A 27,994-nucleotide genomic window follows, 5' to 3' on the forward strand; every position below is an offset into this window, starting at 1 on the left:
GAAATGGTCTGATTCAACAAGAAATACCAAGATATTTTCAAAAAGTTTGAAATAATTAGTATCTTCAGAGCATAGTCTCTTATTATGAATGCAGTAAAATTAAACATCCTTGACAAGATATAAGTAAATAAAGCAATACATTTGGAAATATAAAAACCTGTTACAATATCTCCTACATAAAAAAAGCCATAATGCAAATTATGTCTTCGACTGAACAACAATAAAAACTCTATTAGTTATAATTTTTATATAGCAATAGTAATCATGAGTTTAGAAACAATGCAGAATCAACAATGGAACAGAAATTTCAGAAGCAGATCCAAACCTGTATGGATGCTAAATAGATCAGAGAGGCACCATTTAGATCTGTGGGGAAAGTTGGACCACTTAATAGAAAATTGTTCTTCCCATTAGAAAAATAAAGGTTGGATCTTCACCTCATATGATACAAAATAATTCCAGGACCTAAATGTTCAAAGCAGAACTTTTACATTTTTATAGGAAGCATTCTGGGACATATCTATTATATATTGTATGGTTTATGATCTTAGAATTCTTATAAAGTCTGTTTAAAATATTCATATATAGAAAATATAAAGAATTTCTATAACTCAATAAGAAAAAGGCAACCTAAAGGAAACTGAGTAAATGAAATGAATGGAAGTCCCATAAGAAAAAACTAGAGTATTTAATAAACATATGAACATGTGTTAAATTTCACTAGTTAACAGGGAAATCCAAATGAAATATTTTACACCAACCATAACGGCTAAAATGAAGTATTCCATCTATCCCAAGTTGTAAAGAAACAAGGAAGTTTATACATTGCTAGTGGCTCTAGGGTTTCAGTTTGACAATATTTTGTTATTTTGAAGATGCACATACAACACATTTCAGTTATCCCACTTATCATTTTCTCTACAGCAGCCGTGGGCATAGTGGGGCCCACGGGCCAAATCCTGCCAGCTGCCTGTTCTTGTGGACAAAGATTTGTTGGCACCCCCCCCACACACACTCATTTATGTATTGCCTGTGGGCTCCCACACAGTAGCAGTGTTGAATAGTTGTGATACTGACCGTATGGCTGGCAAAGTCTAAAGCGTTTACTAACTGGCCCATTGTGGAAACAGTTTGCTGACCTCTGGTCTAGACTAACTCTTATACTTTTGTACAAAAGCATTGTGTAACACTGTATATAGCAGTATTGCTTATAGCAGTAGCAAACTGGAAATAGGAAAGATACATATGAAAGCAAGGAGAAAAAAAATGGATAATGTGAAATACCCTTACAAGTTAATGCTATGTAACAGTGAAAATGGATCAAAGTATGAAATGTATCGCCATGAGTAAATCTCAACTGTGTGACTACAAAAATGAGTGTCAGAAAAATATACACAGTGTGGTCTCATTTGTATAAATGTTAAAAGTTTGACAAGCAACACATACATTTGTGTAGTAAACGTAAGTACTTGAATGGGTGTGGTACACACTAAATTCAAGAAAGTCATTTCCTCGAAGAGCAGGGGAACATGACTGAGATGGAATCAGCAGGAGAGGGGAAGGCTTCTGTAATATTTGTGATGACATCTCCGCTGCTGATGGTTCAAAGGCATTTGTAATATTCTTTGTACTCTTATATGTGTGAAGACAAAGTACAATAATATGCAAATGAAAGCAGTGGACACTTTCTTGAACGTTTGCAAGCTAGTTGGGAGGCAGAAGAACAAATGTATAATTGAAATCAATGATCTTACAGTAATGGATTGCTTTGTGAGTAATAAAGATGGATAGAGACCTGACTATGTGCTTCCCAGGTGTTTAAGGGTTGTGAGTAGAGCTCTTGATTCCGGAGGGTAGGGAGCTTGCTCTATGTGAGGGATCGTAAGGAGTGAGGATTATTGGAGATACCTAGCGAAGGGCATAAACGTGGCTGGTGAAAGTGGAAGAAAAGGCCCGGATCACGCTGGCTGGGTTGGCACGGTACAACTTGGGGCACTGTGCATGCTCAAAAACAAAAGGCATTCCAGGAAACAAGGTTTAAAAAGGTCACCTAAGACTGTCTGGGAACCTTGTTGTCTCCTATGTGGGACGTCTGTAGGAAATGATTGCCATGGCAATAGCTTCTAAAAGCAATAAAAATCCCATAATTCTATAGAAATAGAAACATGGAACTTGAAATTTGATAAAAAGTTGTAAAATACATTAAGTTCATTGGGATTCACATTCACTTTGAATTGAAAGGAAACACAGTTGGAAAGAAACACCTGAATAAATACTTATTATATACATTCATTTATTAACCTAGCTTTTTGTTGTGGCTGTTTGAATTTCAACTCTATGTAGTTAAATATTTAAGCAATGACTGAACCGTGGAGACTGAGGGTGTGTTCAATTATGAAATTTTCTCCTAAGCTTCAGGAGCACAGCCCAGAGCTACTTGCATGTCCTATTCATTTGCCAGCACTCCTGGCTGATACTGTTCATCTCCATCCATTCCATTTCTGAGAGGCCACTGAGAATCATCTACTTTCATTTTCTTGACTAAGATCCGTACAAATGACTTGACGTTTTCATCAGCATATGGCTTTTTTAATCTGCTCCTTTCTACACACACAATTTTAAGTAAAATTGCCAACTGCTGCAGCACTTATATGCTCACATGTGATAACTGACAGTGTGCTCAAGGGACAGTTTTTCAATTTCCAATCTCAAGTGTGTAACTGAAAATTGTAATTATTTATCATGTAAATGTTTGCACAAACATGAATGGACAAAAATTTTGCACATCCAATATATTGTCAGCATTGTGTGTGAATTGTATATCTCATCTAAAACACATGCATTCTTTTATGTTAAGAAAGGCAGAGATGGAAAGTGAAAAGAGGGAACTGAGGGAGGAAGAAGGAGAAGGGGTCCGTGAAAAAGAGAGGGGGAGGGAGAGAAAGAGAAGAGGGAGAAAGACGGGGTGGGGAGGAGAGGACAGAGTGAGAGAGAGATTGAGCTAAAACAGTGTTGGGGAATGATAACTGGAGAGCATTATGCTAAGTGAAATAAGCCAGGCAGTGAGGGACAAATACCATATGATCTCACCTTTAACTGGAACATAATCAACAAAAGAAAAAAGCAAACAAAATATAACCAGAGACATTGAAATTAAGAACAATGTAACAGCAGTCAGAGGAGAGTGGGGAGGGGATACTGGGGAGAAGGGTCTATGGGAGCTACTATAAAGGACACAAGGACAAAATCAAGGGGGAGGGTAGGGGTGGGGGAGGGAGGTGGGACTGGTTGGGGTGGGGTGGAGGGATGGGGAGAAAATGCAGAGAATTGTAACCGAATATAAAAAAAAAAGAATTGATCACTAGCTAGTCTGTGTGAATATTTAATAGTATATTTTAACCGGAAGGAATTTATTTGCAAAATATTTGTCTTTGAATACAAATACAATAACTTGTCAAATATAGTAACTAATAACTTCAAGTCTTTTTATTAAAATAAATTTTATGAAATAAATTTTATGAAAATCATTGTTATCTTCTAATAAATTCTTGCTAATGATATGATATTTCACTATTTTTTTAGTATTTAAAAAATAAGATATTCTAGTTTCTTTGGCAACAGGAGATGATGACTCATACAGATCCGACAGTGTGTTTAATACTTGCTTCTATTTTTTCTTTTCTTTTCTTTTTTCCCACTGAGAAGGCTCCCTGATATTTCTTTCTTAAGTTAATGACAAAACAATCCACCCAACCTTGCCCCAAGCATGCCCCCCTCTCCAAGTAGTTATGAACTATAGAATGAAATAACACAGTTTGCATGGAGACTTTGTTAGAGTAAATAAGACTAGATAAAGTAAATGTACTTTTATTTTCATAATAATATGTAGGTACTTGTGTAAATACATGCTTTATTCGATTGTAATGGAAAGGAGTGATATTTCTGATTCTAGGTTTACTTCTCTTGAGACAGCTTTCTCTCTTTTGAAACAATGTCACTTACTGGAGTTTGGCATTCCTTGTATTTAAAATATTTATTATTTTCAAAAGAATGTTATTTTATATTTCAGGAATATACAATAGATGTTTTCTTTCGGCAAAAATGGAAAGATGAAAGGTTAAAATTTAAGGGTCCTATGAATATCCTTCGACTTAACAATTTAATGGCTAGCAAAATCTGGACCCCAGACACCTTCTTCCACAATGGGAAAAAATCGGTAGCTCATAACATGACGATGCCGAATAAACTTCTTCGAATTCAGGACGACGGGACGCTGCTGTACACTATGAGGTATGTTTGCAGGTTCGGTAGGTTGCATTTAGACGCTGAGAAATTCATGTATCAAAAAACCAGCCAACCTCGTTGTCAAACGTTAGCACAAGTTGAACATTTTCATAACAGATTATTAAAGTACCTATAGTAATCCTTGTAATTGCACACATATTAAAATATAAATATCAAATAGTATTTATGAGTTTGATTCCCATCTTAAAATTTAAGAAGTGCCTTTACTATTAAGAATTGATTTTTTGGCTATTTATTTTTCATACTGTATTTTAATGAAATACAGTTTAATAGCATTACAATTTTTTCTTTATACTGGCATGTGATTTTATTTTTAATATCTCATTAGATAACCCACCAAAAATTTAAGGGATTTTTAAACAAGCTTATACGTTTTGTTTCTTTTTATGAAGTTACTTGAAAGAAAAAACATTATTTTTTAACTTAGAGTGAGTTTTTTTTAATAAAGCTTGCAGGTAAATTGGATATCGTAAGCATATGTCTCAGATTGAACTGTGTAAAATTGCCATTTTGTAAATCAAAAAGTGTCATGTGACATCAACTTCATTGATTCAACCTTAAAAAATTAGCTAAAGGAAGGCGCTGTTGCAGGGCTGAATGTACTGAACGTACCGTTGTTAACACCACTGTCCCATTTTCACTATTCCCATGAATTCATCTTTCAAATAGTTTGCTTGTAGTATGTAAAAAAGAAAATCATCAGGAATCTAATAAAGTGATGTACACTGTAAACTTAAAGTGTTGAATAAAGACCTTGAAGCACAGATGACTTTCATCCACATCTTATTTAGACGGATGTGTATTGCAGGCACTTGATGTATTTATTATTTCATACATAATATTAAATGGGAGATTGCAGTTGTCAAAATTCTCTAAGAACGGTCTTTCATGAAGTCCTGATCTTTAAAGAAAAAACTCCTATGGACTCATTACCAAAGACCATTACCTAAAATGGAAGTGTTAGCTATTTTTCTGCCTCTTTCTCTGAATTTTGCAAAGCAGAGGCAGTGCCCTCGTGATTTTGCACACTTTGATCATTCCTATGGACAGTAATTGGAAATTTGAAGTTTAAACAAAATACAGGCAGAGAGCACACATAGTTTGGGAGATATCTCGTGGAGTTCTATTGGAAGTATATAATCTACAACTAAATTTTGCCCATATTTGTTCTGGCCCAAAGAAATATTTTCATTTGTTCGATTTAACGCATGTCTTTCTACTTTACCTTTGTGTGAGATGGAATGACTAATAACCTTATAATAAATTTGCTGATTACTTTGTACTGTGGTCATGAGGACACAGAAAAATGCTTGGTATATAACATGCATAACGCAGCCTCATGTCAACAAGATATTTTTGAGATACATCTAAATATGTACCTGTGTGCAATGCACACCCACAGTTCTGCCCCAAGCTTTCAGGAAAAATTTTTCATTTTAATTTTTTCACGCAATTATTTATTTATTTATTTATATTTAAAGCAAAACTGATGATCATACTTGCATACAAATATCTTTATTGCTTTCTAGAGCTATACCTTTAATGCATAAGCATAAATAAAAGAATTAAAAACATTTATATAGATACAGAATTAGTACTGCCCATGTATAATGTGCATCCTTATTTTTCCTAGGAAAAATAAGGATGCACATTATACATGGCAAAACATAGTATATCTATTTCCATATTTATACTCATGTATCCATATATGATACTGGCTCAAAGTTTACACATTTTTGAAGGAAGCTCCTCTGAATTAATATTGAATTCTTGCATCAATTTTGTTATATGGTTGTTGATGAGCTGATAGGAAAAAATACATTTTTTTCATTATAGAGATTTTTAAAAACTTTTGTCTAACATTTCAAATATGAATAGTGAAGTTAATGGGAAAGTGGTTCTTCAAAAATGCATATAAAACTTCTTTATTTTTTAACAAGCCACAGAGTAAAGTATGGTTAAATATGCCATCTTTGTAAATAAATATTATTGTTACTTGTACTCACATTTTGCATATGTTAATATCTTCTAAAGTATGATCTAAATGTGAAAGAAAAAAACATGTTTAAATGTTGATTAACCTAATAAGATGCTATAAAGTTCTACGTCATCATTAATTCTGCTGACAACAGTAAGGAGTGATTTATCCTGACTTGCCAATTTACTTAAACAAAGAGTGGAATTTTGACTTTTAGGCTTACGGTCCAAGCTGAATGTCCAATGCACTTGGAGGATTTTCCAATGGATGCTCACTCATGTCCTCTGAAATTTGGCAGCTGTAAGTATGGGGATGAAGTTACATGTTTCGGGTCAACAATACCAAGGATAGTCAGCAACACTGCTTAATTTTATATTTCTTATCATATCATTGAATGCTCAATTCTTGGTTAGGAAGATACAAAGGCAAATTTCCATCACAGGACAAATTGGCTATCCCTACTGTACTCTCAAATATCATTATATTTTAATCCTGGTATTTATATTATCACTTGCATTATTGCTAATAAAAAGCACCGTGTGTTTTTGTAAATGTGTAAATTAGATCAGGAGCTCTTTGAAAATCAGGACTGTGCCATTTTCTGTGTTTGCTAAGTGCTAGTAAAACATACAAAATAAATGTTTTATTTTTGTCACCTAAGTATGAATTGTAAAGGATAGATTCCATTGTTTATTAAAGTAGCTAACAGTCTGTTGCAACTGGCAGGCACAGATGCTGGACCTGTGCAATTATCTTTCTGCTTTCTAACTAATAGAAGGTGTTTTTTTTAATTTCCTAAAATAAATTTGAAAGAGGTGTGTAGCTAGATTGCTGCATGCAGACGTACGTCTTCTGTGTACATAGAATATTGCAGAGATGGCTCTGTGCATTTGGCCATATTTAGGTCACTGAGGTTATATCTTGCATGTCAAGCAGAAGCATTTACTCTCCCAGGATAATTGGAAAGAGGGAAGGTCAAGTCATCTCCCTAGGCCCGCTAGGCATGCAGGGCAGGTTCAGGATAAATTCATAGATAACACTAGACAGCTTCTCTCTTGTGTGAACGCGTTCCATTGCCTGACCTTTTAAGAAACATTGCTCTTTCCGGCACCTCCGTCTTTGTCCATTTGGGGCAGCTTTTGACATTTCTTTTTCTTGAATAGAGATGTAGTTCTCAAAACTGATTAAAAATATTTCTGAGTGAGTGATGTGCCTTCTTTTCACAGACTGTAAGTGAAAGGAAAGGAAAGAATGATGGTTCATATGAATGCAAAAGCCTCTAATTATTTTGATGACCATAGTTTTATAGAATGAGAAGTTCAGACTTGTTTTTTTCTGTTCATTCTTACAAAAGGTGTCAGCTCTCAATTTTTTTTGAGAATCTCTTCTTTGTTTAACTACAAAGCCTTCCTTTATTGTCATGGAAACCACCACTTCAATACAGGCATTTCTTCCAAAATTATTTAAGATAGTCAATCATGTTACACAACGTAAATATGATGTTGAAAAACCCAGCAGATGTTGCAGGGAAAAACACATTTGCATTGCGTAAATGGCATTAAAGAGAAAACTGGGGAAAAAACCTTGATACCAAAGGAAGGATATATTCATGATGCAGTATGGTGTAGGAAGGAAACCTATTTTCCAGTGGACAAGTTAGAGCTATTAAAACACCAGATATAAATGAGGTTATGTTACCACTCTGGATATGAAATAAATACATCTGAAATTGTTTTAAATGAAAATAAAAAGTCTTTATAGTGTGTCTACACAGTAGTGGAATATTACCTGCTTGAGAATATGGTTGTCTGTACCTAGAAATGATATGGGTAAAACATAAAACCTGTTGTTAGACATTCTCTGTTTAATTGTTTTTTATGTATTTTTCTTAAGTTTATTTTGACACACTTTTAGTCTTTGCCGACAATAGGTGCCTGATGCATGAGCACCAGAATGCAGTAACAGACTCAGAATCCCACCCAAACCTTGAGATCCTGGTGCAACAAATGTTGGCAGAAGCGGTCATGACTGTTTCTGTCCATTTTTTCCTGTCTTGCTTAAAAGTCCCTTTATTTCCCCCTAAATGATGGAATTTCTGGAACTTTATCATTTTCCTGAATGAAAGAAGCATCTTTTCTATAGGTTTATGATTTTGAATTAATTTTTTGTCTTAATTTTATTGTCTCACATTTTTATACATTTCCTTGCTGTTTAACTAGATTGAAAACTTGCTGAATGGGCCTCTAGACGTAGTCTGTGCATTAGCCCAAAATAAATAAAAAGTTGTCATTTTGGACAAAAATGAATAATTAAAGAATATCTTGAAAGTTTGTTTGGTTACCAACTATTAAGAATCAGTCAGTATGCATTCGATGTGTAATAGGCAATGGTACTAAAAATGGGTTATTTAATGTAACTAAATAAAACTATTTAATAAAAACCTAATTTAGAGATGGAATTTAAGATGAAATTGGCAATACAAATGGTCTTTACCTCTTTTTTATAGTTTACTGAGAAACATTGCTTTGGCCTCCTTTACATGTGTCAGTGTACCAGGGAGTACCTCTCATCCTCATTGCGTAACATTCTGCTACATCTTCTCTCTCTAGGCCCCAAACCTAAAAATACATATTCTACCATGGCTGGTGTGGCTCAGGGGATTGAGTGCCGGTCTGAGAACCAAAGGATCTCCGGTTCGACTCCCAGTCAGGGCACATGCCTGGGTTGCGGGCCATGTCCCCGGTGGGGGTGGCGTATGAGAGGCGACCACACATTGATGTTTCTCTCCCTCTCTTCTCCCTCCCTTTCCACATGTCTAAAAATAAATAAATTAAATCTTTAGAAAATAAAATAAAATAACATATTCCTATACAACCAATGAAATGACATAATTGCTTTTTTATAAAAGATGTAGGAGGGATCAATCAATTTTCTTTAACATATTATTTTGCTGTCATACAGATTTTTATCTTCTATGATGGAAACTAAGATAATAAAATATTATGAGTTTATTCATTAATCTGGCAAGCATGCATTGAAAATGTTTTGTGTGTGTCCGGCATGGACCAAGTGCTGGAATTATAGGCATGAATCAGAGTCCCTGCCCATCCATGGCTCACTAGTTTCTTAATACGGCATCCCATTTGCAGGGTTTCATTTTCTCTTATTTACATTTAAAAGTGTCATCAGACTCAAAATGATGTTTGCTATTACTTTAAAAAACTATATAGTTTATTAGTATTCACAACTATTTGGATATTGTGAGACCTTCTAATATAAAGTAGTACATGTGGTGTGTCTTTGAATTATTAAATTCTGTGCAATTTGAATTTTATTGAAAACAAGGCCATGATTTGTATCCACAGGAGAACAAAACAAGCCACTTGAAAATTTGCCAATGAATTTGTAGTTATCCACATTACTGTTGTTACTGTAATTTTAGCCCTCATCAGTAACTAACTAAAATTAATATAAAATTTAAACAGAGTAAGTAGAATTTATTCATCTGGAAACTATATCAATATATCTCTACTATTAAATATACATATACAAATGTATACATATATTTTTAGAATCTTATTTCAAAAATTGTTTTATGTAATATAATTTACTTGTGAATGTAGATGAATACATGTACAATGAAATCAGCATTTTATGGATACTAATATTTAGTAGGGACCATTAAAAAACCACACAGAAAGATACAAACTTACACATTCATTTCATTGTTACTGAAGTTTAAGTGGGAACTGAATTATGATCATAGACTTTGGTTCAAGGTGAGTACTAGGACTACTGCATCACAATAGTTGAAACTAGAAAATTTATACATGCTAGCAAAATAAGCTTCCCAGGGTCCTGGATAGCTCAAGACAGAGATACTGCCAGAGACAGCTGGCCCATCCTCTCCCTTCATTGAGAATGTGTCCATGGTGCTGAGTTTTGCTCAAGGACCAGGAGTAACCAATATTTCAAAACATTCCCATGAGCAAAAGTACATAGAATTTCTTTACAAGGTCAGTAGAGTAGCAAGAGGTATCTGTTTATTCAGCTATGAAAAGGTCAGCTGGTCCCCCATCAAGACCTACAGGTACAAAGGAAATGCCAGGGCCAGAGGACAGCTAAGACAAGACAAGCTGCCAGCCCTAGAGACACCTCACTCCCACTAAGTTCTGCTCCCACCTGGTCTGTATGTCTTTTGTCTTTTCCTACGGATCTATAACTAAGCTAAGATGCAATAATAGTAGAGTCCAGTGAGATCTAGGTGCATTAATTGATTTTAAAATGAAAATGTTTTAATAAGTATTTACAACTTGAGGAAAGTAGAACATTCTCATTTATTTTACTTGTTCTGCAATAATCAGTCCTTGTTTTTCTAATGAAATACATTGTATTATGTATGATAGCTATAATTCAATTCTTAACTAAATTGATTTATGCCCAGACAGCAATATTATTTTGGAGTATGATTGTTATTTCACAAGTAATTATTATTTCTTATTACCTGAGGTATGGGCATTCATAACCTGTTTACCACAACGGCTGCATCTACCACCTTGGGCTATGGGAGATGTTTCCATCACCTCAAAGCCCACTGATTTTTGCAGGCTCTAGAAGGAAATTTGTTCTTCACCTCCAATGTGGTTGCAAAGAAAATAGTCTCATGATCTTGATTGTCTCTCTTTATCTGCTTCACACACTTTTTACCCTAAAACTGTGACCTGTACGTATCAACAATGATTTTTTAGTCAACAATTATTCTATGGAACACACAAGTTTTGATGTTATATTTTATTGATGGTTTTTACTGAAGTGATAAAAAATTTTTTTCTACTATCCTACAGATGCATATACAACCTCAGAGGTCACGTATATTTGGACTTACAATGCATCTGATTCAGTACAAGTTGCTCCCGATGGCTCCAGGTTAAATCAGTATGATCTGCTGGGCCAATCGATTGGGAAGGAGACAATTAAATCCAGTACAGGTTAGTAAAATGAGTCTAAAGAAAAGTTAGTTCCTAAGAAAAATTAAAGGGTTAAAGTCATTGGAAATGTATCAGTTTGCTTAAAATCTTGGGGGCTTTTTAGAAATTCAGAATCTCAGCCCTGACCCCTTGTTAATTTAGGATCTGTATTTTAACAAGATTCCAAGGAGATTCCTTAGGTGTGCATTAAAGTTTGAGAAATAGTAGTCTAAAATATACTTCATATTAAAGTGTGTGTCTTCTCAGACAAGTCAATTTACCTTCAAATAGTATTACAGTTTCCCTAGTGTTCTGATTCATTTCCCTTTATTTTAGATAGCTTATCATGATTCAACTCTTTGTTTATAATTAATTACTACTGGCCTGTGTGGGGAAGCTGATGTCCTTTCTAAGGGCCACCCTCCTCTAAGAAAAAGCAGCTTTGTGAACTAACGTGTTTACATCCTGCAGATGTAAAGCCAGAGAGCAGGAAGGAAGGTGGCTCTGGGGATGGGATAGAACTGACTGCAGGGAATAGAAGCTTACACGCTACACTGAGAAATTCAGAATTGGTGGCAGGGTCAACAGTGGGAAATCTGGACCAGAAGATCAGTCTTGGAGATGTGGCTAGAAATCAAAACCTTAAAGGGCCAGAGAGAACTGAACTTGAGGCTGGTACCAGTGTGGATGAGGGACCTGACTAGGTAAAAGAGTCCATGGCCAGCGAGGATTCATTAATCCTGTATTCCTTGGTCAATAAGTATGACCTAGAGAGAAAACAAATTCCATACAGTAGACGTGCAGTGTGAGTTTCCTGGTAGTATTAAATCCTTTAAAAATATCCTTGCTATGTTAAGGAGGATTTAAAATATATATATTTTTCATGTCATATACGTGATAAATTCTTTTTTCAAACCAGAGACCGCTCTCTCTCTCTAATCCCTTCCATTTCCAAAATGTGCAAACGATTGACTGCTACAGTTTCTTAAGCCTCTTAAATTTTTCTTCCAGGTGAATATACCGTAATGACAGCTCATTTCCACTTGAAAAGAAAAATCGGGTATTTTGTGATTCAGACATACCTGCCTTGCATCATGACTGTCATTCTCTCCCAAGTGTCATTCTGGCTGAACAGAGAGTCCGTGCCCGCAAGAACCGTGTTTGGTGAGTGTACAACTGCACACTTCGTTGTAAAGCGCATCACGTCTCACAGCACACTTTCAAGAGCATTCTCTTTCCTGATGCTCGCACAGTAATCTGTGGTGTGTCCGGCAGGAAGTGTTGGCTTCACCTTGTAGGTGAAGAAACTGAGGCTTAGAGAGGTCAGTTGGAGAGTCGGTGCTGCAGTGTGAACGAGGAATACAAACAGTACTCCAATCATCTGGAAGTACACTCAGTCTACTTCCTGTGGATCAATCCTTTTGCTCATCAACATTTGCCTCCATGCTAGTGTAAGGAGAATATTGTTAGAAATTTTAATTTAGAGTAAAACTACCACATTTCTAGGCTTTCTATGTTTGTTCTGTTTTGTTTTTAGATAAACAAAGGTTATCTTAAGATTAGAGAGTGAAAGGGAAGGAAGAAAAAAGGGAGACAAAGAGACCCCCTCATGTACTACCATCAGTGTGTTTACTTACAAATTTAAATTTCCTGATTTAAACCAGGTGGGGAAATTTGGTCACTGTGTTTTGTATGTATGAACTAGGTTGAGCACATTTTGTGACAAGATAGACTACTTTTGTGTATTTGGACCACTCATTCATTTAAGAAGTTTTATTGAGCATCTACTATGCTGGATAATGCACCAAGCCCTAGAGGGGAGGACAGCAAAATAAGCAGAAAAGATAATGCAGACCCAAGGTGAAGGCATTATAAAAGAGGTTGTTGCAGAAAACAGCACCAAGATCATCTCTACGAGAACTGATTAAGTAGCTGAGCTAACATTTGAGCTAAATCTTGAAGGATGAGTAGGAGATTCTCAGACGGATGAGCTGGGGCAAGAATCCTAGCCAAAACTGACAGATTGTGGAATGAAATGACATCAAGAGATGAAAGAACATAGTGTGTTTGGTGACAGTGAGTTATTTCGGTGTCAGCAGAGGCACACACAGATAAAAGTATAGTTTAAAGCCTCGATGAGAAAGACCTGGAAAGCCATGTCAATACAATTGACCTTTATCCTGTAGCCTATAGCAAGCCACTGTGATTTAAGGCCACAAACATGTGTAAAGCTCTCAGAACAACCCTGGTATTTAATATGTGTTATATACCTGTTAACTGTTCTTATTGTCAATGCAAAAAAAAAAAAAAAGCAGTTCGAGTCTCAACATCAGCAATGAGTAATTGTAAAGGAAGTTAAGGAAAAAAATTTATTTACAGTAACATCCCAAAGAATAAAATATCTAGGAATAGATTTAACCGAGTAGCTGAATAAACTGTTCACTAAAAAGTATAAAACTCTGCTGAAATTACGGAAGACCTAATTGAAAGAAAGGCATCCGTGGTCATGGATTTGTAGACAATACTGCTAAGAAAAGAATAGTCTTCAAAGCGACCTATAGATTCAAGTCAATATCTATCAAAAGTCAAAAATGACCTTTCTTTTAAAGAAAAGACAAAGCCAATCCCCAAATTTACTTCAAATTGCAAGGGGCTCCAAACAAACAAAGCAATGTTGGAAAAGAACACAAAGTCGGTGGGCCTTTCAGTTTCCAAACTCAGCACAAAGCTACCTAACGGAGTGGTCGTGGCATAGGCATGGGCACGTGGACCAAGGGAATAAAACTGAGAGTCCGGGAACAAAACCACACATCCCTGGCACACTGATTTGCAACAAGGGTGCCAACACCATTCTGTGGAGAAATTGAGGTCTCTTCATGAAATTGCTGGGACGGCTGGGTGGCCACCGCATGCAGAACAGTGCAGTTGGAACCTGACTTCATTCCAGATGCAGCAATGAACTCCAATGGATACAAAACTTTGATACAAAATCTAAAACTATAAAACTATTTGAAGAAAGTATAGTATAACTCTTCATGACCTTGGATCTAATAATGGTTTCTCAGGTTTGACACCAAAAGCATGAGTAATAAAGAAAAACATAGGTACATTGGATTTAATTAAAATTAATTTTTTTTCACCTCAAAGAATGTTGTGAAGAATGTGACAGACAACCTATATATGGGAGAAAGATTGAAAGTATTTTGAAAATTATATATCTGATAAGGATGTAAAATCTTGAATAAAGAGCTCTTACAACTAAAAAAGAAAAAAAGATTGAAAACTAGATTTAAAACATGGACACAGAACTCAAGTGAACTTTTTACTACAGAAAGTGTGCAAATGGCAAACCAGCACATGGCCTGGTGTTCAACATCGTGGGACATTCAGGAAATTCAAATCAAAATCATAATAAAATACATTTTACTCACACTAGGATGTCTACCATAATAATAAAAAGATATGAAGTAAGTGTTGGCAAGGATAAGGAGAAATAAAAACCCTCATATATTGCTGGTGGAAATGCAAAATGATGCAGCATCTCTGGACAGAAGTTCAGCAGTTCCCAAAACAATAACACAGAATTTTCATACCCATCCATTCCACTTCTAGGTACATACTCAAAATTAATGAAAACATATGTTCACACGAAAACTTGTACACCAATGTTTATAGTAGAATCATCCTTAATAGACAAAAGGTGGAATGAACCCATATTTTCATCAGCAGATGAGTGGATAACCAAAATGATTTATATACTCACAATGGAATATTATTCATCCATAAAAAGATGAATAGTTATGCATACTATAACATAATGAACCTCAAAACCGTGCTGAGTAAAAGAAACCAGGCTCAAAGGTTATACTGTATGATTCCTTTCATATGAATGATCCAGAATTGGTAAATCTATAGATATAGAATGTAGTTTAGTAACTGGAGGCAGAGAGAAACAGGAAGTGATTACTTAATAAGAATAGGATGTTCTTCTAAGGTACTGAAAAAGTTTTGAAACTAGAGAGAGGTGGAGATTGCTGAACATTGTGAACATAAATGCCACTGAACTGCACACTTTATAATGGTGAGTTGCGCGTTATATTAATTTTGCCTTAGTAAAATCCCTCGGAAATGCCATGGGTTGAAAAGACAGCGTTGAATGTGTACAAGAGGTCCCAGGATTTAGACCCAGATGCAAGTTCTCAGATACCTATTTCAAAGTGTGAAAATTACTGAATCAAAGACAAAAAATTTGATGTGGCCCAAAATAGTAGCAAATTTTTTTCAGATGACTTGAAAAATAAGGTTACATGATTTTCAGAGCACAAATACTACAGAGAAAAGTCTTTAAGGAAAAAAATAACACAATAATTAAAAACAGAAAGGAAAGGACAGAAATGATATTCCAGAAAGATCTAACTTTATATGTAAATGTAGGACAAGTCAGACAAAATGAAATAATATTTGGTACAGATTGTAAGAAAAATAAAATTTTGAATGGAGATAAATAAAGATTTTGTAGTATAAATCACATAGATGCATATGTTAAAAGAAGCAAGTAGAGGACTCTCCCTGCCTGTAGGAGAGGTAAATAGATGAAAAAATATTTAAATTTGAATCAGCAGAATGTGTTAGTATCAAAGCTGATAGATTTAACTATAACTAATGTACAAGAATTTTAAAGATTGGCAATGAATATAAAATTAAAAATCCAAACTATATTCAAATGTGTAAATTTTTATATGGATTATTTACAATTCAAGCTTAAGGATCAAAAAGTCACATTTTCATTTAAATTTAGGCTGTTAGGTGGTAAAAAGCATCCTTAGTATTTTCTCTGAAAGTTACTCTGTGCAAGGCTTGTAATAAACATAATTCCATGTGATTGCGCGTGTGTGTGCAAGTGAAAGATGAACTCAGCCTCTATATTGTACTTGGAATGGGAGTTGAAAGCTGCTCAGCCACCTTATTCTACACCCTTATTCTATTCTTCACTGTTTTCTGCCTCCTTTTGAGTTTGAATATCCTAACCTGACTCATAGACAGCAGGTACCTAAGCAACGTTTCCACTGTCTCCAAATTTCGCTCTTCGGATTCACAGGCAGGTTCACGAGCTTCTGAGAGATCATTAAATCACCTCCCCTTCTCCTGCCTCCAAGGCTTTCTGTGATGAGTAACCCACCCAAGGAAAAACTATTACAGTTAAGAAATTAATATGCCCTGGGAGGGAGATGTCAAATTTCTCACCCTTTGAGGTCTGGCTTCATGCTGTGAATAGAATAAGAAAACAGAGCAAACAAGACAGTATGCAGAGGAGTGGAAATTAAAATGTGTGTTGCTTGATTTTAGAGACTTTGCTCCATTATATTTGGTTTTATATATTTCTTTTTTACTTTATTTTTATTGTTGACATTATTGCAGATGTCCGAATTTCTCCCCCCTTTTCTCCCCAACCCCACCCCCTTTCCCTCTGGCCATCTATTCTTATTTTGTACATTGCATTTATTTTATGGTTGTAGATCCGCTTGATATATTTAAACAGTGTCTTCAGTGGGCTCTCCGTATGTTTTGCAATGATAAGAAATCTACTTTGACTTGCTCTGAGTGCTCACGCCCAATGCATTCAGCATCAACAAATACTTATTTTGAACGGCTATTTTTATCAGTACTGTTCTAGATGCTTGAGATACATCCTTGAACAAAAACCAAATGCAACTTCCTTCATTATGAAGTAGCTGCTCCCTGTTGCCAATAATATAAAAAAGCAATTGGGAAACTTAACTTTGTACTTCAAGTTTTGTGCTTTTCAGGTTCCTGTGAATGAACAATGCATCCGCAAAGTACAGACCTCATTTTGTGTTTGTGTAACATACAGTATTGCATACTGTTCTTTAGATTATACAAAAAAGTGTATAACGTGCGTTTTCCCCATACTTTTGAGGAGAAAATAAGGATCACATTATATATATGGGTAGTACTAATTCTATATCCGTATAAATGTTTTTAATTCTTTTATTTATGCTTACACTTTAAAAGTATAACTCTAGAAAGCAATAATGATATCCATATGCAAACTAATACCCTGGAATACGGTCATTGGTTTCATTTCTAAATATGAATAAATTAAGAAATTGAATTAAAAAATTAAAGTGAAAGATTTTTTTCCTGAAAGTTTGGGCCAAAAACATGGGTATGCATCATACACAGCAAAACTTGGTATTTTGTGAAATTGCAGCTTCTGGTTCTTTCTGTTGCTTGACATCCTTCAGAACTTTATATAAATAATAATCATAAGGAATTTACCAATTATATTTGAAACCAAATTCTCTTTCAAATTTAAGATAAGTAATTCAGATACGTAATATATTAATATGTGACTGTCAGCTCATATATGGAAATATGAACACAGGGTGTGGCAAAAGTAGATTTACTGTTTTTCATGTTAGAAAAGCAATACAATAATTAATAAGTAGTAATACAAGAACAAACTCTGTGTTTTGCATACTCACAACTGTAAACCTAATTTTGCCTCAGACTGTATGTGAATAAACTTATATATAGTAAATATGTCCTGATATTTTTGTGCTAATGCTACATTCAGTATGGAACAGTGAGTTTTTCTATTAAAAACTAAAATTAAATAACCAGCATCTGTTAGGGTAGAGGTTTGGTAAATGAGTACAAAGAGTTCAAATACTTTATTGCATACAAATTTCCTGGCATATGAAAGGGCCTTCGATGCCTGTTTTATATAAATTTTGAAATAATTAAAATGCCAAAGTAGCATGTTCGAATTGTTCATCTTTCTCCTTAGTTCCCCCTGCTCCTCAGGCCTTCTCCACACTGTGGTCAGTGTCCACGGGCTGTGCATATAGGCATTTATGTTCTTTAGCTAGTCTCTTCCAGTCCTCCCACCTCCCTCCCCTCTGAGATCTGTCAGTCTGGTCCATGTGCCCGAACCTCTGGTTTTATTTTGTTCATCAGTTTAGTTCATTAGATTTCACATGTGAGTGAGATCACATGGTATTTGTCTTTCTCTGACTGGTTTATTTCACTCAGCATAATAATCTCCAGGTCCATCCATGCTGTCACAAAGGGTAAGAGTTCCTTCCTCTTCACAGCTCTGTAGTGTGAATGCACCACAGCTTTTTTACCCACTCATTTTCTCATGGGCATTTGGGTTGTTTTCAGACCTTGGCTTGAACATAGGGGTATGTATAGGTTACCAGAGTGTTATTTCCAAAAGAGAGTTGAATAGATATTAGGAAAAAAACAAACAAAATTTCCATTGCAAAGGTTAGCCCACTGCGAAGTGTAGGAGGAACACAATGCAGAGGGCTGCCGGGATTTCGACACTAACGGTAAGTCCACGGGGTTCCTAGAACCATCCGCAGTGTTGATCACTCACTAGAAGGACTCGCAATGCACATCGAAAGCTGTTGCCTGCACAGTTACGGTTTTACCACAGGGAAAGGAGACAGATTAAAATCGGCTAAAGGAAGCACAGAGAGTACACTCCAGGCAAAGTTGCAAACGCAGAGCCTCCTTTGTCTTCTCACCGTGGAGCGAGGGCAGCATTATTTTCTTGGCATCGATATACGGCAACAGGTACAGAGCATGCCAGCCAGGGAAGCTCATCTAGCCCTTGGTGTCCGGTCTGTCTTGGGCTCTCACAGTGGCACTGTTGACTGGTCTTATAGCGGATCTCAGCTCCTCGGGTGGTCAGGTTAATATGTCACGAGCTAAAACGCCACACTAAATCCAGTTGTTACTGTCTGGCTGGCCCAAGGGCCCCAGGTCAACAGAGTCACACCCATCAAGTATGACATTCCGAAGCCTAGAGATTACTCCCAGAAGCTGAGGTCAATGGCCAACTTCTCTTTGAGTAAGGTTAAAATTATTTATTACACATACAGTATATATTATAAACCAGCTATTAAATATCTAAAGATTAGAATAAAATTTTGAGTTATCAATATATCTGTGTCCTTCTTACATTTATCAGTATCATCTCTAGTCTTCTTCTGTCCTTCCCTCATTTTTACCTTCCCTTGGTCTTGATTCCCTCCTCATTGTCTACTTCCCTATAGCACTCAACATGTTGTCTAACTTTCTTTCTCCCCCCCAGCACATCCAGAAAGTTACTTAGTATTAGAAATATCTCACTTACGGTGAAGTTATGGAGGGGAGAACATGCTTCTTCATTTCATTCTAGAAGGCTGCACAGACAATGGGCTCTATGTACCCGTTACACAAACACAACTACATACTGTGGGGGATCATAACATTAGTAGATAAGAAAACATTCCATTATAAGCTTCCAGAAACCAGTTGTCGATTGGGCAGAAAATTCCTTAATAATCAAATATTGTAGTTTAATAAAGAGATAGTCGTAATCTGACTTAGTGCATATAGCATATTTTCCTCTTACAATTAAACAACAAACACTGCTGAGTGCTTGAGACACATTTGGAAGAGCATTGCACCAGGAGTGAAGAAGGCTTCTGCAAGGCCCTGACTCTACCCTAGATTAAGCAGGTGTGTGAATTCTCTGAACTCTAGGTTTTCTCTGCTGCAAATGGGTGTAAAACATGTGCTTTCGATCTCACAAGGATGTTAGAGGATCCGTAAAACAACATGTGTATAGGGTTTCTTAAATCTTAAAGATAGACTTTTGTTGTTTTAGATATAGAACAAATAACACGTTTGAGCATTTCCTGAGGGCCAAGGATACTATAGTATGTACTGTGAATCCAAGTGGGGGGTGTGTGTGTGTTCCTAGAATTCAAATTCCTTTAGCTTCAGCTTATAACTTCCAAATTTTAATTACTTCTCATGTTAGTATACAAGACTATTTCTTCCAGTTACTTCATCTGAATCAGCTGTTGAATTTTCCATAGGACATAAAGAATGATAAATAGATAGATGATTTTATGCTACATATGTGATATATATACCTTTATTACCTTTAAATACATATAAAATCCTGTGTGCATAATGTATAGATTCTAACAGTTTCCATTATTTAAAAAAGGGTGATTGAAAAAAATCAGAAAATGTGCTAAAACTAGAATTCATTCTTACATCGCAACCTGGGACTGGAACTGATTAGAAGCAGTTTCTTTGGGCAAGAAGTCCCTGGTTTGCCACAAAGTCTGCACCCACTGCTGCCCACCTTACCTGTTTGTTTTCCCTGCTCGTCAGTCCCTGTGGACATTGGAAGTTGCAACCCATAAATGAAGGCATGCAGAGATAAAAATAACATTCCATAAAAACCAGGCGAAAAAGCAAAAACAATGAAAGAGAGCATCAAATTCCCCCAAAGAGAGTAAAATGGTGATTGCCAGGAGCTGTGGGGATGGAAGAAATAGGGACAGGCTGGGGAAAAGATACAAACTTTTGATTATAAGATGAATAAGGTCTAAGGATCTAACTTATAACTTGGTGGCTATAGTTGATAATACTGTGTAATTGAAATATGCTAAGAAAATAGAACTTAAGTGTTTTCATGAAAAAAAGAAAGAAGGTTAATACGGGAGAGGGCAGGTGTGTTAATGAACTCTACTGTGGAATCCTTTCACAATGTATATTAGCTCATCACTTTACACACATTAAATATATTATGACTTTGTCAATTATACCTCAGCAAAGATGAAAGAATAAAGAGACAGAAAAAAAGAGGGAGTGAGAATCGGAAAGTAACCTGAGCACACCTTTAGCCTGTCCAGGCTGAACACAGAATTGGGGCAGCCTTAGGACACGTAGATGGCTTCACTGGAAAGTAACAAGACCTAAAGTCCCACTTTGGGTGGCAGCAGGGGCAGGTTGCCTGGGTGGTAGCAGGATATGAAAACAAAGAACAGAAAACCTGTGCAGGGGAGAAACAGCCTCTGCAACACTGCTTCCAAATCGCTGTCTTCCAGGAGGCCCGGGCTGCGGAGAGCTAACAGGCGGCACACCTGGCATCCAGAATTGACTTTGGCACAAGGCAGCACATGCTAATCAGCAGGCTGCCAGCCCACCAGCCGCCCTCCTCCCGGCTGTCAGAGACTCATCCTAGTCAGCCACCGCCAATTAGGAAAGTGGCTGAAGCAAAATACGTGAATAAGCCCTGGCAAGGGAGAGTAGAAAGCCTTGAGAGTTCATCTAGAGGCAGGTTTAAAAGTTGTTTCAGGAATATAGGTAGCCTGGTCAAGCCTGACTGATGGGAATGAATTAGTGGTAAAAGTACAGACAGAGAGTTAAACATTTTATTTTGTCTGTGATTTTTTTCTTTTAGATTTTCCTAGGATGTGCAAATATCACTTCAGTTCAATTATGACCACTCAGGGCAGTTTATTCACTCTTACTTCCTACACTGAAATCCAAATAGTCATGTTGAGGGAAAAACTTACACAGCATTTGGTGAACACTTTTTACACATCCTATACTGTGTAGGTCCTTCCACTGTACTCATTGTGAAGTTCTGAACAAATATCTCCTGCTGGTACAGTTAGTATTCCCCCTTTTCGGACAAAAACACTGAAAACCAAAGCTGTCAAGAGGTTATTCCATGATCACAGAGCAGGTCAGTGACAAAGAAAGGATGTGACATCACGGCTCTCCCTCTCGAATGTGACTTCACTGTGGAAACCGCACAGTATGCCATCCAAGGACTTTTTTATTTCTTTTTCTTTTTCCCCTTTAGAGCCTGAAGTCAGAAATATCCTGGGAGATTGTTTCATAGATGCGTGATTTCTGTTTGAGGGTCAGGCTTACCACACATAGGCCAGAACGGGAGGTGAACATGACGATTTGAATTTTAGGTAACTGTTAGTATCAGCCGTTGCTTATTGAAGTGGTCCAGATTCCTTTCTTTATTCCTTGTCCAAAAATTGATACTCTCAGGTTATGGCAGCCACTAATACATTACATGGATTTTTCCAAGTTCAGTTCTGCCCAAGTATCATATTCTGCATTTTTAAGTGAAATGAATTTAGTAAATTCAGGTCTTTAAAATATAGCTACTTATAATTGGATGGCCTTAGTTTGTTAAACGCTTTGGTTTAATCTGAGCTGAAGAACTTGATCACTAGCATTCGTGTATAATACACTTCGTCTTGAAACTCATCTGTGAAATCTTGGTAACCTTATAGAAAGTATGAAGGAGAATTCAGGTGTTTCAAGAGGAAAGTATTTTTGTTTTGTTCTGATTTTTTGTAAATTTAATTTTTGCTTTATTAAATTTTGAAATAAAGTGAAAAATAATGATTTTTCAACTCTAATTACATTGCTATTTGTAGAGGTTTAAGTCGTTAAATGTTTAGTTTCACCACAATACAATCTTGAATGTATACCTGTTCTTAGTTTTTTAACTTTCATAAAAGGAATAGAAAGCTATTATTTATTTTCATGTATGTACTAGTCCTTCAAGGAAATATTCCCCACTTGGGTGATATTATGTGAAAAAATATCTTTAATAATGCATTATTCATCAAAAGTAACATGTCTCCCCAGTTAAATCACCTCAGGGAGCTATAAGAAATTGCCCAAACTATTAACATTTGAATAGTCACCCTGAATTTTATGGCAATGCAATTATAAGATTGAAATATAAATGGGTTTGAAGACAATGAGGAGCTTACACAGACTACATTTTCTGTTGTCTTCTGCTCTTTTACTATTTTATTGTCATCATACTGATTATATTATTTTTTTAACTCACGAAACCAGAATATGACTGTTACAGTTCACGCCACTTGAACAGAGTACCACAGACTGGGTGTCTTATAGGCATTAGGTGTTTATTTCTCATAGTTCTGGAGGCTGGGAGTCCGAGCCCAGGGTGCCAGCCTGGTGGGGTTCTGCGGAGAGCCCTCATTCGGATGGTGGACTGCTGACTCCTCATCGTCTCCGCACAGGGAGGAAGGGCAGTGAGCTAGCTCTCTGGCTTCTTTGTAGAAGGACCCTGAACCCATCAGTGACGGCTTCGTCCTCACAACCAAGTGATCTCCCAGAGGCCCCACTCCCAAATGCCGTCCCACAGGGAATGAGATTTCAACAAGTGAATTTTTGGGAAAGGCAGACATGCAGTCCAGAACAATTCCTGTAAATGCTAAGGCAGTTGCCTCAGGTTGTCCCTTTCTGGGTAATGGCCCCAATGTTCCGTTGGTGCGGGAGTCCCACGGTGCTACCCCTGGTAGGCTGTGTTTAACCATTTTTAGGTCCAACCTTATCTTAACTGAGAATGTCCACCTCATTCCTGATTTCACTGGAGATTACATGCAGATCATACTAGATTTCTTGGAAGTCACTTCTGATATGTAATAAATTATAACTGATGGGTATTTCTTACCAAAGACTGGCGTTATGATCGCAAAGACACAGATTAATCTGTCTGATAGCATCAGGCTATCAAATAATGACTCCTTTAAGGAGTTGAATTATATCCTTTTTGAAATCTAGGAACAGAATAGTTCAGCCTAGGTGAACCGAAATGAAAATGATGCGTTTAGTAAGACCAGAAATGTGTATATCCACTCTCAAAGATTTTCGGCTTTCTTGAAACAGTGGGAGACTAGAAGGAAGTCTGGTTTAAAACTTTTCTTTATCTTTGTGAGGCAATTCAATTATTTTTCAAGGGGGAAATGAATAAAACAAAACAGTCCAAGTCTTTCTAGGTAGCCATTTAAACAGTACAGTGTCTTTTGATTTTTCTTAAACTACCACTAGATGGGGCTCTTGCATCCTTAGTTTGGATTCTCGGCTGCTTCATTCTCACTTTGGGGGCTTGACATACTCAGAAATAACAGGGGAGCCACAGCAATCTTTATGTGGCAGGTTCTGTATTGGTCACTTGCATATATTGTTCAGTGTTCAGGTCTATAAGGTATATATTGAATTCTCATTTTAGAGATGAAGTCACCAAGGCTCAAAGAGACACACTGAGAGAAGGGAAAATTTAACATCTGTTGGGCAAATCCATACGCTAGGCATATATGCTAGTACTTTCTCCTCCCAAAAAACTCAAGAAGGGTCACGAAGCTGCCATGTCAGAAGCAGAATCCAAATTTTTGCCTGATTTTAGTGCACATTCATCATTTTGCATTGCCACTTCTCAAGCAATTTATTTTATTTTTTCCAAGCAATTTAATTTGTGATATAAATTTAAAATTGCAGAGGTCTGAGGAGCTGCATCGGTAAAGTGCAAAGGTTCAATCCCTGTCGCTGAAAAGTGCATGATGTGGACGTGCGGCTGACATTGAGAGGGAGTGCCGGCGATAGGGAGGGCAGAATAATTTAGAGAAGAGTGCAGACTTCTGAGGCAGACTGCATGGGTTTGCATCCCACCTCTGCTGACTGAGAGTAGGGTAAGCTTCAGTGAGGTGATCAGAATTACCTACCCTCAGTTTCTTCCTGTGAATGCAGATGATAATAATACCTAACTCACAGGGTTGTTATGTGGAGTAAATGAATCAATATATGAAGGATTCTTATAATAAAATATGGCTTATAGTAGGTGCTCCTTGGTGGTACCTTCTATTATCGTATCTGGAGTAATGTGAGAATGTGATATTTATGTGCAAAAGACATCAATTTATACTATTTTTACATCACATTTATATTGTGATATTGTGATTAAACCTCTATTTCATGCTAAAGCTTAATAGATTTTCTTGAAGATTTTATGTATTTACTTTTAGAGATAGGGGAATGGAGGAAGAAAGAGGGAGAGGAACATCAATGTGTGGTTGTCTCTCATGCACCCGTACTGGGAACCTGGCCTGCAACCCAGGCATGTGCCTGACTGGGAATTGAACCTGCAACCCGTTGGTTCTCAGGCCAGCACTCAATCCATTAAGCCACACCAGCCAGAGCAGTTTACTAGATTTTTAACTTGTACATCCCTTCTTGTAGGATCTGTAAATATGGGCCATCAGTGTTCCTTTTCAGTTTTTAAAATTAATTCTTTCACTTGGTGAACCAACACATAATGAGTATTTACTGTTGCTAGAGTCAGTGTTAGGAGGCAGCATTTTAAAAAGACATGACGAGTCACATACTCACACACTGCTCAGAGTTTGGAGGAATGAGATAGACATGTAAGAAATAAGTGAAGTAAAGGATCATAGGAGCTGGAGGGAACTATTCCAAAATAAGCTAAGGGCAAAAGAAAGCAATTATATCCGAGGAAGTCAGAGAAGCCCAAAGGGAAGAAGCATCAAGTCAAGCCTAGCGAATTAGTGTAACGGAAAAGGCCATGCTCTAAGCAGAGGACACACAATTATCAAAAGCAACATGGAGCATATGGAGAAAAACAAATTGGTGACTGGCGTATCTCAGGCATGGGATTCATTTGCGTGTAAGGATGGCTGGTTACACAAGCCAGTTCATGTGCAGGCTTCTGTACCATGCTAAAGTCATGCAAACTGTTTGAAGGGTGTTTTAGCAAGGGACTATAATAGATGCTTTTGAATTTGGGAAAGCCTGTTGTGGAGAATATTGTATTAAAAAATGGAAACATTATAAGTGATACAGAGTATCTAGTTAAGAGATAATTGGCATCATCCAGCTCAGAACTAATGAAGGCCTGAAATAAGACAATGAATATTGGTGGAGAGGGTGTTATAGATTTGAGGGATACTAAACCAGAGTAAATCTGAATTGTAGGCACTGCAGAATACTCCCAGATTTCTGAGTGATTAGATAAATGTAATTTTATTCACTGTAATAGAGAATAGTGGAAGACATTGATACGTTTTACGTTAGACTATAAATTCAGTTGGGAATGTTTAAAAATCTGTAATTTCTATGGGACATGCCGTTGAATACTGTGAAAGGTTTCTCTGTTTCCCCCATCCCTAGTTTCACCTTTCTTTGTTCCATTCTACGCAGTGGCAAGAGTGGTCTTTTAAAAACTCCAGGCTAGTTATATAACCCTTTTGTGTATAAAACCATTCCGCAGCTCTGCATTGCATGAGGCTTCCCCAGCCTAAACCACCGTGAGTCCACCTTTTGCTGTGCTAACCTACACTGGATCTAGGAACGTGTTTTGTCTTCAGTGAACATATTCCAAGACTCTTCAGAACTCTTTTTATATGTCACTTCCTCTAGGAAGCCTTCTCTTACTCTACAGTCTTGGACAGGTAATCTTTAGGTAGTCTCAGCGCACCTTTACTTTCTTCAGCACTTACACTGTCTGTGTGTAACTTGCTTATCCATTACCCATATATTTTAGAAGGTTGTAGTCTCCCTGAGCTTATGATTCTTGTTTTTTAAACACTCCTGTCAGACAGAGTGACAGGCATATAGGTGACTGGATACGTTTTACTGAAACAAAGAGTGTCATAGGAGGCTCAGTCAATTTTTTTGAGTCCAGGTGGAGACATCCAGAAGACGGTCAGATGTTTGGCACTAGAGCTCATCATAAGATACATCCTTGAAGATCTTCATCATGTGGGAGTAAATGGTATTGTCAAGAGAGAAAATACAGCAAGAAGAGCAGTAGAACAGCCTGAAAAGAGGACAAAGGAAGAGTGGTCAAAATGGAATGTGCGTGGAATAGTAGTAGTTCAAGAATCTCTGTTCAAATGGACCAGATAGCAGGCTGGGATCTTTAAGCTGCATTTACATAGCACGTTGGGACGGCTTGCAGGAGGGCAGTGTATCTGTGTTTTGTTTTGTTTATCAGGTAATTTGGTATTTTAAAGGGTGAATGTAACACATTCCTTTCTTCTTGTTCCAAATTTTAAACCAATTTGTAGTCTGTACCTGGATCTCATAGTCCTCTCTCTACCAGAGGATTAGCTTTCTCCTAATAATGTACAGAATAATAGAAGTCTTGATTCTACATATACATCAAATTAAGATTACATTTCTCTGCTTCCTTTACTGCTATGTGTGGTCGTATGTCTAAGTGTTCGAAGACACAATTTTCAGTTTATGGCCTTTAGCTCAGAAATATGCCCTTAGAGTGAATGGAATCTCTCCTCTCTCCCATCACCTTTTTTTGTTTTCTGGAATGCAGACCAAATGTGCGTAAGCACTCGTGAACCTCAAGAACAGAGGCAATGACTTAAAAATGGCAGAGAAATAAGAAAGAATAAATGTAGGTCTCTGATGCCAAGACCATCTTACCCTGGATGTCTTAGGCCACAACTGTTAAGTGAGAGAGGGGCAAAATCTTCCACTGACTCTTGTCTGCCCTCCTGCTGTTTACTCCAGAGTTGGTGCTCAATTGTCTTTAGTTGGTGCTTAGGTTAACATATTTTCTATGACTTATACTTTTCTTTTACTATAACTTAATTATACATGCGATATTATATATTATGTATATAAACAAATATAGTATGTATACTATATATGCTATTTATATATGTATGAATATGTTTGTATAAAGTATTGCATATGTAATATTTTGAATAGAGCACAGAAAATATTTACTTCAAAACTGTGTTAGAATTCACATACACATCTCTGTCTCCAAATCCTCCAAGGTAAGGCACCCGTTTTCCTAGTCCTTGAATTCTGAAAAAATTTACTATCAGGCTATTTTTGAGGATCTGGGTATTTAACCCCAAATACTGGCAAACATATCCATTTATTTCTGTGTCTATATCCACACACATAAGTGTATTTGCTATTATGAGTATATGTATTCTTATTGAATCAAAAAACATTAGCCAGGCACTTATACCAGGCTGCCCAGATATGAGGTCAACAGGAGAGACAGGAACCCTACCTGAGCAGAGGTTACTGTCTGTCTGAG

The 27,994-nt window shown here is 36.7% G+C and overlaps 1 protein-coding gene across 1 annotated transcript in view; it reads left to right on the forward strand.

Annotated features, from left to right (window-relative positions):
- Positions 1-27,994, forward strand: part of GABRA2 (gamma-aminobutyric acid type A receptor subunit alpha2) — a 105,259-nt gene that overhangs the window by 59,157 nt on the left and 18,108 nt on the right. The window contains exons 5-8 of the mRNA XM_053923485.2: positions 4,070-4,290; positions 6,501-6,583; positions 11,128-11,271; positions 12,262-12,414. Of these exons, the coding sequence (XP_053779460.2) occupies positions 4,070-4,290; positions 6,501-6,583; positions 11,128-11,271; positions 12,262-12,414 (601 nt within the window). The remainder of the gene's footprint in view (positions 1-4,069; positions 4,291-6,500; positions 6,584-11,127; positions 11,272-12,261; positions 12,415-27,994) is intronic.

Source organism: Desmodus rotundus, chromosome 4 (genome assembly GCF_022682495.2).
Source record: "Desmodus rotundus isolate HL8 chromosome 4, HLdesRot8A.1, whole genome shotgun sequence".
Lineage (NCBI taxonomy): Eukaryota > Metazoa > Chordata > Mammalia > Chiroptera > Phyllostomidae > Desmodus > Desmodus rotundus.